The 13,562-nt window shown below is 35.4% G+C and overlaps 1 protein-coding gene across 11 annotated transcripts in view; it reads left to right on the top strand.

The window, feature by feature from the left end:
• Window positions 1-13,562, top strand: part of CNOT4 (CCR4-NOT transcription complex subunit 4) — a 140,700-nt gene that overhangs the window by 55,574 nt on the left and 71,564 nt on the right. For all 11 annotated transcript variants that reach the window (XM_004430729.3, XM_014787726.2, XM_004430728.3 and 8 more), the window contains one exon: window positions 38-303. In XM_004430729.3, the coding sequence (XP_004430786.2) occupies window positions 130-303 (174 nt within the window). In that variant the 5' untranslated portion in view covers window positions 38-129. The remainder of the gene's footprint in view (window positions 1-37; window positions 304-13,562) is intronic.

The raw sequence follows: 13,562 nt of genomic DNA, 5'->3' as shown, positions 1-13,562 counted from the left end.
CATTAGTGAACTGTATATTTTGTTTCTTCTCACACAGGTCTTTGAAGTTCTACATTTTAGTGTTCCGTGCTGAACTTCCTTCTCCCTTAAATTATTATAAACTTTTGCTGCTGTTTAATAAACGTGAAGATGTCTCGCAGTCCTGATGCGAAGGAAGACCCTGTGGAATGTCCTCTTTGCATGGAGCCATTGGAGATAGATGATATCAACTTTTTCCCTTGCACCTGTGGCTACCAGATTTGCCGATTTTGTTGGCATCGAATTCGCACTGATGAAAATGGGCTTTGTCCTGCATGTAGAAAGGTAACTAATCCAAAAAAACCTTGTGTACAATTTTTCCTCCCTGCATATGAGTAAGTAGATTCAAAAGAATCAACAAACTTAAGGTGATGTTATGTGTAGCATTTCATTTTTAAGATATAATGAAATGGAAAAAACACTGCCCTGGGAGTTGGATTCAAGTCTTGGCTTTGTTGTTAAGTAAGTATATGACCTTGGTCAAGTCACGTGAGGTCCCTGGTTGGCCTTTAGTTTTCTTATCTGAGGACATTAGCAAGATCAGTGGTTCTGGCTATTTAAAAGGATTAGGAGTAGAGAGGCAATGGATTTAGATAGGATGTTGTAAAATTGGAAAAACACATTCAATATTACATCTGGGGGGAAATTCACTTTAATTTTCTAGCACAAAAATAGGAGAGAAATTTTGATGTTTACTAAAAGAGGTCATGGGTTAAAATGACAGAGAAATCCTGGTTCAGAAGGTAATAGTTACTGATTTGTTGAGTCCTTTCTATGATTCTGGGCTGATAATGCTAATGCTATCCCATCGTACACTTACAGAAACTGGGCCTTTTAAGTAACTTGTCCAGAGGCATCAACAAGTGGGTAGTAGGTCTGGGAATCAAATATAAGTCTTATGAGTCTTTTCTAACTCTAAAAAATCTATGATTTTTAATACTTCCTATGTGTTGTTGTTTTAATAAGCAGGCACAACAGTTGCAGTGTAGCGAATGACATAGTAGGGTGAGTAGGATTGTTGCATTTCTATTTTAAAGGACTTTATTTGTGACCTTTGGGCTTAATGCAAGTATCTATTTTTTGACTTCTCTTTAATGTCTGTTTTTATATGATTTAAACTTTCTTTTCTGTTTATTTTATTTTATTTATTTATTTTTTTGTGAGGAAGATCAGCCCTATTTGTGAGGATGTTAGCCCCCAGAAGGAGCTAACATCTGATGCCAATCCTCTTTTTTTTTTGGCTGAGGAAGATTGGCCCTGAGCTAACATCTGTGCCTATCTTCCTCTACTTTATAGAGGAAGATATCTATTACATATAGATATCTATATATCTATGTGGGATGCCACCACAGCATGGCTTGACAAGCGGTGCGTCAGTGCGCGCCCAGGATCCGAACCTGCGAACCCCGGGCCGCCAAAGCGGAGCACACGCACTTAAATGCTTGTGCCACTGGGCCGGCCCCTGTTCATCTATTTTAAAGAGCTGTTATGTTTATTACTACCAAATTTTGAGATAACAGAAATGTGTTTTAGATACCTGTATTATTTTTAAAAATTTTATCTCTCAATTTCCTTATCAGAGGAATTATATCTCAGAAGGCAATGCAGTATCCAGAATTTTTTTTTTTTAATTTAGTGGGCATGTAATATATATTACATGAATGAAAAAAGGTTAGATCTACTTAAGTGTTAATATAGTTTATATAGAGTATCTACTAACATATGTAATAGATATTTATAATATATATTTATATGCAATATATATCTTTTTATATAGTTACTATCCATTAAGAATGTGAATGGAAAAGCAAATGAAAACCTTAACATTAGCTTTGGTCAAATCTATAGTAAATTTGTGATAATGGATTTTAAACACATATTTTATAAGTTCGTTCCAGGTCATTCCATAAGAAGACAATTGTAGTGAACTGTTTTGTTGAAAATGATAATTTTCAGGATAACCCAAGACTCTAAGGGTTGTGAATTTGATTGACTTCATGAGATTGGTCTCTTTCTCTTCTTCTCTCTTTTTTTTTTCTTTTGGAGTGTTATGAAGTAGAGTCTTAATAAAAAGACTAATTGATAAATTAGAGAAAAATCAGTTATTTGGGGAAATGGCAAAGAAATTCATTTCAGTTTTAAGGGATTTCCTAGAATCACCTCAAATTGTAGAGAAAAATATAGAAAAAATTTAAATATAAAAACAAAACAGAATAACCTTAGCAAAGCTGGCTATCAATAATAGGGTGCCTTTCTGGAGGACCAGAAAGTATGATGAATTTGAAAGACAGAAGGTCGTTGGGGTCAATTTCAAGAAAGAAGCATTAACTTAAAACATACTCAGGAGAAGACTGCTTAAGAAAGGTAAGAAATAGTGGTGCTTCAAGATCCTAGGAAAAATATCAGTGTAGTTGGTTGAGTATGATATTGGAGCAGCATATGGGTCTAGCCCAACTTTTATGCCATGTAGCAGAGACAGATGCCCTCTAGCTGAACACTGATTATAAATTTGGGTCAGAGCGTTAAGGTAAACGGAAACAACCTGGAGGAACTAGGACTTCCTATGCTCAGAAGATGAACTATTGACATACCTTGTCCAGCAATTTGACCTCTGCATGATCACAAAAGAGCATCCTGCGGTAAAGAGAAATAGCATTTGTAGACTGCTTGACAGAGTTCTTACGTGTAAAGATGTGCAACAACCAAGAATCAACAGACATTTCAGGAAAACCAACATTATGAAGGAGAAGCACAAAAATCAGTAAATAGAAGAAACTCACATAAGTTAGCAAACAGAAAGAAACTTTTAAAAGTGTTGTTGGTACCTCTCAAAGAACTAAGAGAGAATGACATATTCATGTAGAAGGAACATTTTTAAAAAAAGAACAAATTAGAGATCTTGAAAATAACAGTCTTACAGATGGGCTGAAGAACAAAATGAATATAGTTCAAGAGCAAATTAATAAGTTGGAAGATTGTGCTCAGTGTTTTTTTTGCTGGATATGGGTCAAAAAGATAAAAAATCATGAGAGAAAAGTTAAGCAACGTAAAAGATAGATCTACTGGTTCTAATCTCTGCTAAAAGAAGTTTCTGAAGCAGTGAATTAAGAATGGATGAGAAGAAATAATCAAAGACCTAATAGAAGATAATGCCTTATGATGAAAAGCAGTTGTCCTCGGGTTAGAATGGCTCTGTGAGTATGAAGCAAGATGACTGGAAAATACCAACATCTATTTATATAATTGTGAAATTTAGAATATCTAGAATAAAGACAGGGTTCTAAAAGCTCATGAGAGAAAAATACATAAGACTACAAAGGATCAAGAATAAAACATACCAGTGTTCTTGTTTTACAACCGTAGAATTGAGGATGACTGCAAAGTTTTGGACTGAGCTATTGGAAGAACAAAATGGCTGAAGTGGGGAAGACTGCATTAGGAAGAGGTTTTTTGAGAAGATTAGGAATGCAGTTTTAGACATGTTAAGTTTGAGATTCCTATTGGAGATATAAATGGAGATATTGATTAGACAGGTGAATATTCAAGTTTGGTTCTGGTATGGAGATATAAATTTAGAAGTTATCAGCATATAGAATGTTATTTATAAAATTATTATATTGGATGAAATCACAAGAGAGAGAGGGTTAATAGAAAAGATGAGAGATTGTCTAAGGATGAGCACCAAGGCTCTCTAACATTTATAGAAAAAAATATAGATTAGAGAAATATGAGACAACCTCCTTTTGGGTCTCCAAGTTTTAATCTTTAGCTGAAGCAGTTTTTGTTAATTAGAATTAGTCAGACCAGGAGTAGTTTTTTTAGTTTCTTGTTGACTTAATATAACCATAACTCGTAGAACCTCTCCTTGATCTGTTGGTTCCCAGATCTTGTTTGTACCTGTCTCATGGCTGAAGTGGATCCTGGAAGGCAGACAGTGCAGCCACACAGACTCTGAGACCTGGCTTAGCCTTGCCTGAGAGTATGCTGAGCACACCGAGCACACACATTTATGAAACTACCTGTCTCTGTCAGGGACTGGCAAGTCTTTATGTCTCTGGAGACCAATCTCTGTGGTTGTGTTAACACAGAGGAAAACCACAGGTGTTGCTAGAGGCCTGGAGAGGACCATAAAGCTACCATTTACTCGTAGCCCAACCCTGCAGGGAGAGGGCCCGGGGAGGCCACTCTGCGAAGTGGCGAATTGAGATGATTTAAATAAACTTGGAGATTCAGGTAGGGGGCTAGTTGAAGCAAGCTCCTGATTTTGGCCCACAAGATGAAACCTGCTTGTTTGCAGAAAGGGCCTTTTTGCTTTGATAGCTTTGAAAAGCAGAGACACAGGCAGGTTTTAAAAACTGGGAGAGTTTAGTGTTTCTGTTTGCTTCTAGTTGCTGAACCTAATGGGTTCAAAAGGACCTTAGAGCTTCCCTGAACATAGGCACAGGCTACCTGGTCATTCCTTAGACCGCCTTTGCATGTCCTTTTAGTGCAGCACTTCTGAGAAAAATACTGGTGGGAAGAGCAGATGTGGGAACACAGGTGGTGTACTGATGTAGCATCATACAGCATTGACTCAATGGAAACCAGAAACTGGCCAAGGAAATGAAAACTTCAACAAAGGTATTATTATTTACATCTCAGAAGTGATAGATGGTGCATCCATGAAACAAGAACAGGATGGTATAAAAAAATTCACTGAACAATACACACTTATTGAAAATTAAAATATAGCAGAAATAACTCAAGGAAAAAGTTGGAAGATGAAGTTGAGAAGATCTCTTAAAAAGTAGCACAAAAAGATGGAGAGAATATTAGTGTGAGAGAGAGAACTTTACTTAAGGACTAATCCAGGAGGTCAAATACCAAATAAGTGTTCTAGAAAGAGACCACAGTGATACAGGAGGAAAATTGTCTTCAAAAATTTGATTGAAGAGTGTTTCCAAGACCAGAGGACATATTTCCAGATTAAAAAGGCCCATCAAGTGCCAGGCACAAACTTTTATTTTTAAATATCAGAATACTGAAGACAAAGTTCTACAAGTTTCCAAAGAGGAAAAAAAAATAGGTCACACATAAAAGATCAGGAATCAGAATCATTTCAGACTTCTCAAAAGCGAGACTTGAAGCTAGAAGACACTTCTGAAGGACAATTTATTTTCATCCAAAAACTCCATATCTGCTTAACTGTTAGTTGAGTGTGAAGGTACACAAAAAGACATTTTCAGACCTGAAAGGTCTCAAAAATTTTTACCTTGTATGCATTCTCTCTCAGGAATCTACTGGAGCATATGTCCCACCAAAATGAAGGAATGAAGGAGAGAGAAGGGTACGTGGGATAAAGGAAACAGGTGATCAAACACAAGAGAGAAGCAGTGGAATTCCTGGGATGATGGGGAAAGATGATGGCTATGCCCCAGATAAAGAGGACAGCCAATCCAAAATGTGGCAAATCAGAAAGCTCCAAGGAGATTTCTAGAAAAAGATAAAATTGAAAGAATACTTGGTGTTTTTAAAGAGAAATGTCTTGTGAGGCAGTTTCAACAGTTGGAGGAGATTTGATGGTTGAATTAGTAATAAACACATAGAGATCTAATCAGGCAAAACACAGTTGTTAACTCTAGAGGAAGCAAAAAGTTACACAGAAAAGGAAAAGTAATGGTACGGTGGCTCAGATATGGGATAGGGGTTGAGATTTATTTTTTCCCATATAGATATCCTGTTGTTACAGCATCATTTGTAGAAAAGACTGTCCCTTCACTGTTGAATGGTTTCGGACTCTTTCTTGAAAATCAATTGCCCATAAATGTGTAAGTCTATTTCTAAAGTCTCTATTCCATCCACTGACAATTATGTCTATCCTATGCCAATACCATACTGTCTTGATTACTCTAAGTCTTCAAATCTGGTATAATAAATCTTTCAACTTTGTTATTCTTTTTAAAATTTATTTTGGGTATCTAAGACCTTAGCATTTCCACATAAGTTTTTTAATTAGTTTGTCATTTTGTACAAAAACACTACTGAAATTTTGTGTGAGATTGCATTGAATAAACAGGTTGGTTTGAGGAAAAATGACATGTTGAAAATGTTGATTCATCTAGTTCGTGAATAAGGTTTGTCTTTCCATTTTTCTAGGTTTTAAACATTTTTAAAATAACGTTCTGTAGTTTTCAGTGTACAGTGTAGTATAGCGTGTTTTGTTATATTCATCTGTATCTATGTTTTTTGAGCTATGGCACGTGATATAGTTGTTTTTTGTTTTGTGAGGAAGATCAGCCCTGGGCTAACATCCATGTCAGTCCTCCTCTTTTTGCCAAGGAAGACTGGCCCTGAGCTAACATCCATGCCCATCTTCCTCCCCTTTACGTGAGAAGTGGTGTGTCGGTGTGCGCCCAGGATCCAAACCAGGGCCGCCAGCTGCGGAGCACGCGCACTTAACCGCTACACCACAGGGCCGGCCCCGTGATATAGTTTTTAAAATTCCATTTTCCGATTGTTCATTGCTATTCTATAGAACAATTGAATTTTGTTAAATAAATTCCTTATGGTTTTCTATGTAGATGATCATCTTCTGTGAATAAAGACAGTTTTACTTCTTTTTTCCCAACCTTTATGCTTTAAAGATTTTTCTTGCCTTATTGTGTTGGGCAAGCCTTCCAGTAGAACATTGGAGAAAGGTGGTAAAAACAGATATTCTTGTTTGTTCCCAATCTTAGTCAGAAGGTGTTGAGTATTTCACTATTAAATATGTCACTGACTGTGAGGTTTTTGTAGGTGGTCTTTATCAGATTGAGGAAGTTTTGTTTTATTCCTTGCTTACCGAGAGTTTTTATCATGAGTGGGTATTGCATTTTGTCAAATGCCTTTTCTGCTTCTGTTGAGATGATTGTGTGTGTTACCCTTCCAAGGATAAACCCCATTTGATTATGATATCCTTTTTATTTTCAATTTGCTAATATTTTCAGAATGATTTTTGTGTCTATATCATAAGGGGTATTTATCTGTGGCTTTCATTTATATTCTTTTTAGATTTGGTATCAAAGTAATACTGGTTTCATAAAATGAGTTAGAAAATGCTTCCTCATCCTCTATATTCTGAAAGAGTTTACATGTGATTGGTATTACTTATGTTTTATTTCCTTCCCAAATTCGTTATTGACACAGATTGCATCAGAGTATCTTCGTCAGACTACCTATGGAAACTAGCTACCACAGGATTCCTCTATGTAGATTTCTGGAATTCTTTTTGGACTGGTTCCCGCTTTGTGGTATTTTCTCCATAAATTTCAGTTGCCTCAGCCTCTTCAAATTTTGGTTCCCGTCCTCTCCACTCAGTGTGACTGTTGAACTGAGTGCCAGGGTTCAGTAAGTGCCAGAAGAGCAGAAAGCTGGGACACTCATGGTTTTCATCTGTCTTATTTTTTTCTCTCAGAGGTCACCGACCTGCTGTTCATTGCCTCTTGTTCAATGTCTGAAGATAGTTATTTCATATATTTTGTCTAGTTTTCTAGGTTGTTTATGCTGTTAAGTGTAGTTTGTTACCAACTACTCTGTCATGGCTGGAGGTGGAAGTGTGTAAATAACATTTGAACTTTATCATAATGTAATCGTGAATATTGACCTAACCAAAATTAGGGTAGAAGCTTAGAAAGTGGACTTGGGATGTATGGTTAGGCTGGCTGAAAGACAGCTAAATTTTCAACTTGCATAATATAATAATATCTAAAACTGAAAATTCAAGAAGTAGCAATATAAGCAGGTGTTTTATTGATGTGATAGTAAATGACAAAAGAATCATCTAAAAAGAGTCAACAAGATTATTTCTAGGGAGAGGCAGTTGATGTGGAGGAGGAAGGAAATGGGGGACTGCTCTTTTTCCTAGTAAACCTTGCAGAACTGTTTGACTAGGAAAATATACAAGAAAAATATCAGTGAAACTAGGGAAAAAAAGATATAGTGGGCAAATGGAAATCATAGGAAAGAAGGTATAATAATACTGATATTAGTCATAATCAAATTCAAGATCAAACACATTTTAAAAGGGCAGAGAATAATTCTTCTTACTGATAAAAGTTTCCTAAAGTTGTGAAGCGATTTACTTAACGGCAGAGCTTTGAAGTATATTGAGCTGACATAAATACCAGGAGAAACTGCATCCACATTCATAATGGAGAGACTTTTAACTTCTATGTTTTAGAAATTGACGGATGAAGTAGATAATAAAAAGGAAATGGAAAATTTGAATAATACAGTAGCAAGCATGTGTGTGTTTGTACAAAACAAAGTTTGTACAAAATTTTTATTTTTTTATTTTTTTCAATAATTTTCTTTATTTATTTTTCCCCCAAAGCCCCAGTAGATAGCTGTATGTCATAGCTGCACATCCTTCTAGTTGCTGTATGTGGGACGCGGCCCCAGCATGGCCAGACAAGCGGTGTGTCCATGCGCGCCTGGGATCCGAACCCGGGCCACCAGCAGCGGAGCGTGCGCACCCAACCGCCAAGCCACGGGGCTGGCCCTGTACAAAATTTTAAAATAGAAGTACAGAGTGGCACAAATAGGCCACAATGGAAATATTAACCAATTCCAAAAAGTAGAACTCATTTGTGTATTTCTTCTTCTTACCCTGCTTGGGGTGTGTAAGTCTTCTTGAATCTGTGGATTAGTGAGTTTCATTAGTTTTGGAAAAAATTAAGCTATTACCTCTTCAAATATTGCTTTTATTCTCTTTCCTCTCCTTTTTGAGACTCTGATTAAATACTTGTTAGATCTTTTCACTGTCTTCCATGTCTCTTAATCTCTTTTCTATTTTTTCTGTCTCTTTCTTTCCTTAATGCGTTAATGGATGATTTCTTCTGATCTAACCTCTGGTGTTTGAATTGTTTTTTTTAGGTCCAGTATGCTGCTAAATATGTCCACTGAGTTTTTAAATTTTGCCTTGGTGTTTTCCGTTTCTAGAAGTAATGTTTGTTCTTTATTCGTATTTGATATGTTATTTTTTAAATAGATTTTTATACCCTGCAGATATTTTTGTTTGTCCTATTTGTTTAAATAGATAAGCATTATTATTTTAAAATCTGTGTCCAGTAATTCCAGTAGCTGAAGTCTGTGAGGGATGTTTCTGCTTGTTGTTGTTCATTTTGTTTTATTTCTTTATGTGCATGGTTATCTATGCCTGCTTCTTGGTTGTTGTCATTGAATTATTTGTAGGGTTCTCCAAGGCCAAGGTGGATTTGCCCTCCTTTAGAGAGGCTTTGATTTGGCTTCTGCTGGATCCTGTAAACATTGCCATTAGGAATGCCTCAAGCATAACAGTCTTTGGTCTGGCCAAGCGTAAAGGTCTTTTGGTCTCCAGGGTGCAGTCTCCCCTAGGATTGGTTTCAACAACTTCTGTAGGATGGTTTGCTTCTACCCCCTTTTCCTTTTTTCTTATCTTTTTCTGACTTCTGTGTAGTTGTTCTCATCCTGAGACTAAAAGAGCTCTTTGGGAGTGGGCTGGGTGTGAGCTTCACGTGGGGATGACCTCCTCCAAAGACTCTTAATACTGGGCTGCCTTGGGCTTTGAATGCTGTCCCTCTTTTCTCATTTGTCTCTCTCTCTCCATTTGTTGTTACTCAGACTTTTCACTTATCTCTCTGGATTTTGACTTCCATCCAAAAATTGACTTGGAACTTCCCCCCTGCAGATCATTATTGTTGTTAAGATGTTGGTTAAAAAAAAAAAAATTTTATATAGTATTTTTCATTGTCTTTAGCAAGAGGAAAAGTTAAAGCTGTAAATGCATTTATTGGAAAATGAAGACAAAAATAAACTAACTTATTTCCAGGTTAAGAAACCAGAAAAAGAATAAACATTGTGACAGTGAAAGACAAAGATTAAGCAGAATTTAGTGAAGTAGAAAACAAATAGTATTTCAATAAAAATTAGATCTGGTTCTCTGAAAAGACCAATAAAATAATCAAACTATTGGCAAGTCTTGTCAGAAAATAGAGAGAAGACACATGTAAATACATCAGGAATAAAAGTGGAAACATAGCTACATATATGACAGAATTAAAGTGATTACACTAGAGACTATAAACCATCTTAATTAGTTTGACAATTTATCATCAAATTAACACTTAAAAATGTTTTGCACATTAAAAATGCTTCTCCATAGGTGCTCTATTTAGCTTTAGTTTGATATATAACACACAACAGTACCTTTAAAGAAAAATTTTCTGCATGTAATTTTTCAATTGAATCTATATTCCTAGAAAATGAAGTTCAACGTATGTGTTTCAGTCAAAAAGTAGACCAGATGTGTTTTTCTTTATATTCATTTTTAGTGCTACTATTTCTAGTTTTTTGGGTCACATGCTCTTTCTGCAGTTATTCAAATTATGTGTGTTCATCTCCCATCTTTAGTCTACTTCCCTTCCTTATTTCATTGTATCAACTTATTAATTTTCTGTCATTGGGTTTGTAGACTAGGTGTTTATGATGGGGTACGTGTGGGGGAACTGTCATGGAATGCATGCTTTCTGACTTTTTGTGAAACTTTTAGACAAGTTAAGGCTAATAAGATTTGGTATATTTGCTATTTGTGTTTAGACTAAATTAGCATGTTTTATATTGTCTAGAAAAATTTATTTAATTCTTTCTAGCAACAGAGATGCAGCTTCACAAATATGTTAAAATTAAAAAGCTAGTATTTATAACTGCCTTTAAGTTGCTGGGGAATAAGAGATATTTGAAGGGTAAATCATAGTTAACTAGTTTGTCCTGTTGTTCTCCTGTATTGGTATCTTTTGCATTGTGTAGCAGTTATGTTCCAAAAAAGTTGCCTTTGAAGACTGATGGAAGTATATTTCCATAGAAAAAAACTTGGAATAACAAAGAAGAAAGACTAGGATAACCAGTGTTATATACTCAACATGGTAGTGCATAAGTAGTATACATGATGAGGGTTGATATTGCAACTTAATTTTTGGTACTTGTCATTCTCCATCATTTTTTGTGTGTTTGTGCATGTTTTTGCTTTTATATTCTTTGCATTATCTTTTATCAGGATTTTACAATGTCAGAGAATGTTAGCAAAGAAAAAACCTTTGAGTGCTTATCAAATCCCTCATGTTCTCAGAAGAATCTGAGACTAGAATCAGTGTTTCTCAAACTGTCTTTGATGAAGAACCAGATTTGCACGTCCTCCTCTCCCCCAGTTTATTGAGAACTGATACAGGATCCTGTTATGCATGCCTAGTACCCAGCTTGTGTCGTGTGATTTGCCACCTAAATTCGGTAACAACCACACTGATAAATATCATATTCTGCAGTCTACTGATGACATACTTGAATGTTGTCGCAATGTTAAGTTGCTATAAAAATTTCCAAATGCTTGTTCTCAATTTTTGTGTTTTTCTTATCATGGACTGGTAAATGCAGTGCATGCACCACACTTTGAAATGGAACTAGGAGCAATGTATCCTTGATCCACTGTAAATGTTAGTGAAGGACAACAGCTTTCAAATGAACTTAATGATAAATACTCCAAAAGGAGCTACCCAGAAATCCTGTGGTAGAAAACAGCTTTTCCATGTGCAAATGAAAAATTTAAGTAAACTTATGGAAAGGTATTTTAATTGGTTTTTGTCTAGTTCATTTTTATATCTGTGCCTTTATAGCTCCAAATAGCTTCATGGGATTAAAATCATCCAGACAAAGATTTGAAAAGAGATACTATAGGTAGAGAAAGGTGAATGGAGGAGAGAGAGAAACTTTAATGGGAAAGTTTCCATCATTGATTGAAGAATTGAACTTATAATAGATCTTTAACCATTTGGTTCCTTAAATTAAGATGCAAGAACATTTTGAAATAAGAATTTTTTAAGGAAAATTAGCAGTGCTAAATTTCCAGTTCTAGAGAGTAGCTTGGTGTTCATTTGGCAAATTTTTATAGAGCTTCTAAAATGTGTGATACTAACTTTATATTTGATCCTGGAGAAAGTCCTCAGGTCATGCAAAATTATTGAGTCAGCTGTTTTGTATGCCTCGCACTCACAAGTAAGTTGGAGTATGCCAAATAGGATTAATTAGGTAGAAGATTCAGAGTTTTTAATGTAGGAATCGAATGGTATGGGTGGTTACATCCTGCAGAAGCACTGAGAGTTATGCCTGAATATTTAAGAATAGAGTTTCTGGAGACCTTATGGTATTATTAGTAGAAGTTGAGGAACATAAAGGGAAATCTTACTTCCTTGATTGCCTTTCATCATTAATCTGAGTGTGTTCACAAATTTGAAGGTTTGGGTTTTTGGTTTTTACTTATATATGAAAACAACTTTATGTTAAAGGCATAGCAAGTTTTCAGGCTTTTGGATACTCCTTCTACTCTTTGTTATTCCCACTTTTTTTCTTAATGACGTTGTTTCTGTTGGTCCCCACTCCCGTGTTCTGATAGGCACAATTTCCCAACCAATTGTGGTTCCCATTTCTGGAATCTCTTCATATCCAGTTTTAGATATTACTGTATTTAATGTGTCCCATCTTCCATTTGTTATTAACTATTTTTTATTAATAGTAATAACAACTGACTTATTGAATGCTTATGTGCAGGACACAGTTTTAATCACTTTATAAGTGTATTATCTTTTTAAACTCTCACAGAAACCTTCTGAATAAAGTACTGGGATTCCCATTTTACAGAAGAGAAGACTGAGGGAGACAGGTCACATAACTTAGCCAAGGTCTCTCAGATAGTAAAGAGTGAGCCAAGATTCAAAGCCAGGAGGTGTGAGTCTACAGCTCTTATTTAGTAGCCTTGGCATTAGCAGTAGGAATAAAAACAATATTGTAATGACAAGAAAGGAAAAAATTACAACAGTGTAATTGTTCGTATTTATTGAGGGATTACTGTGTGCCAATTGCAATAATTGCTTCGTGAGTGTTGTTTTATTTTTACACAAGCCTCAAGATTATTTTCACTTTACTTATGAGGATACTGAGGCATAGAGTTTACTTAACTTGCCTAAGGCCATGTGCCCTGTAAGTGTTGAAACTAAATTCAACGTCCTGAGCCAGAGTATCTATGTATTGTTTATTTGCCTATCTGTGTCCCTCTTAGATTAGGAATGTATTGAAGAACAAGTAATTCATTAATCTTCTGTCACATAGTAGGTTTTCATTAAGTATTTGTTGATTGTAATACATAAACCCATATTTAGATTAGAGAACTTATACTCTTTGCCTCTTACACAGCACCTTAGAAACTTAATTTTTTTGTGAACTGTGTGCTGGGGGCCATAGAGAATACCAAGATTGGTTTTTTTATGTTAGGATCTTTGATGTGGTTTAAGTTTTAGTGCTAAAAGTGGTCTGTGCTAAGCTCTAAAAAATTAAGTATTTTAAAATGATTTTATTTAACATTTAACTTTTATTAAATAGAAAATATTTTAAGCAGTTAAAAGATTCAGAAAAAGGGAGATGTAACAACAACATCCAGAATTTGATAATTTTTCATGTAGTTTTTCTATTTATTTAATGCTAATTTCTATGTTTGCTTTATG

This window comes from Ceratotherium simum, chromosome 1 (genome assembly GCF_057802395.1).
Source record: "Ceratotherium simum simum isolate JZ-2026a chromosome 1, ASM5780239v1, whole genome shotgun sequence".
NCBI classification, from domain to species: domain Eukaryota; kingdom Metazoa; phylum Chordata; class Mammalia; order Perissodactyla; family Rhinocerotidae; genus Ceratotherium; species Ceratotherium simum.
The sequence above is the reverse complement of the archived record's forward strand: the minus strand, read 5'-3'. Positions and strand labels throughout refer to the sequence as shown.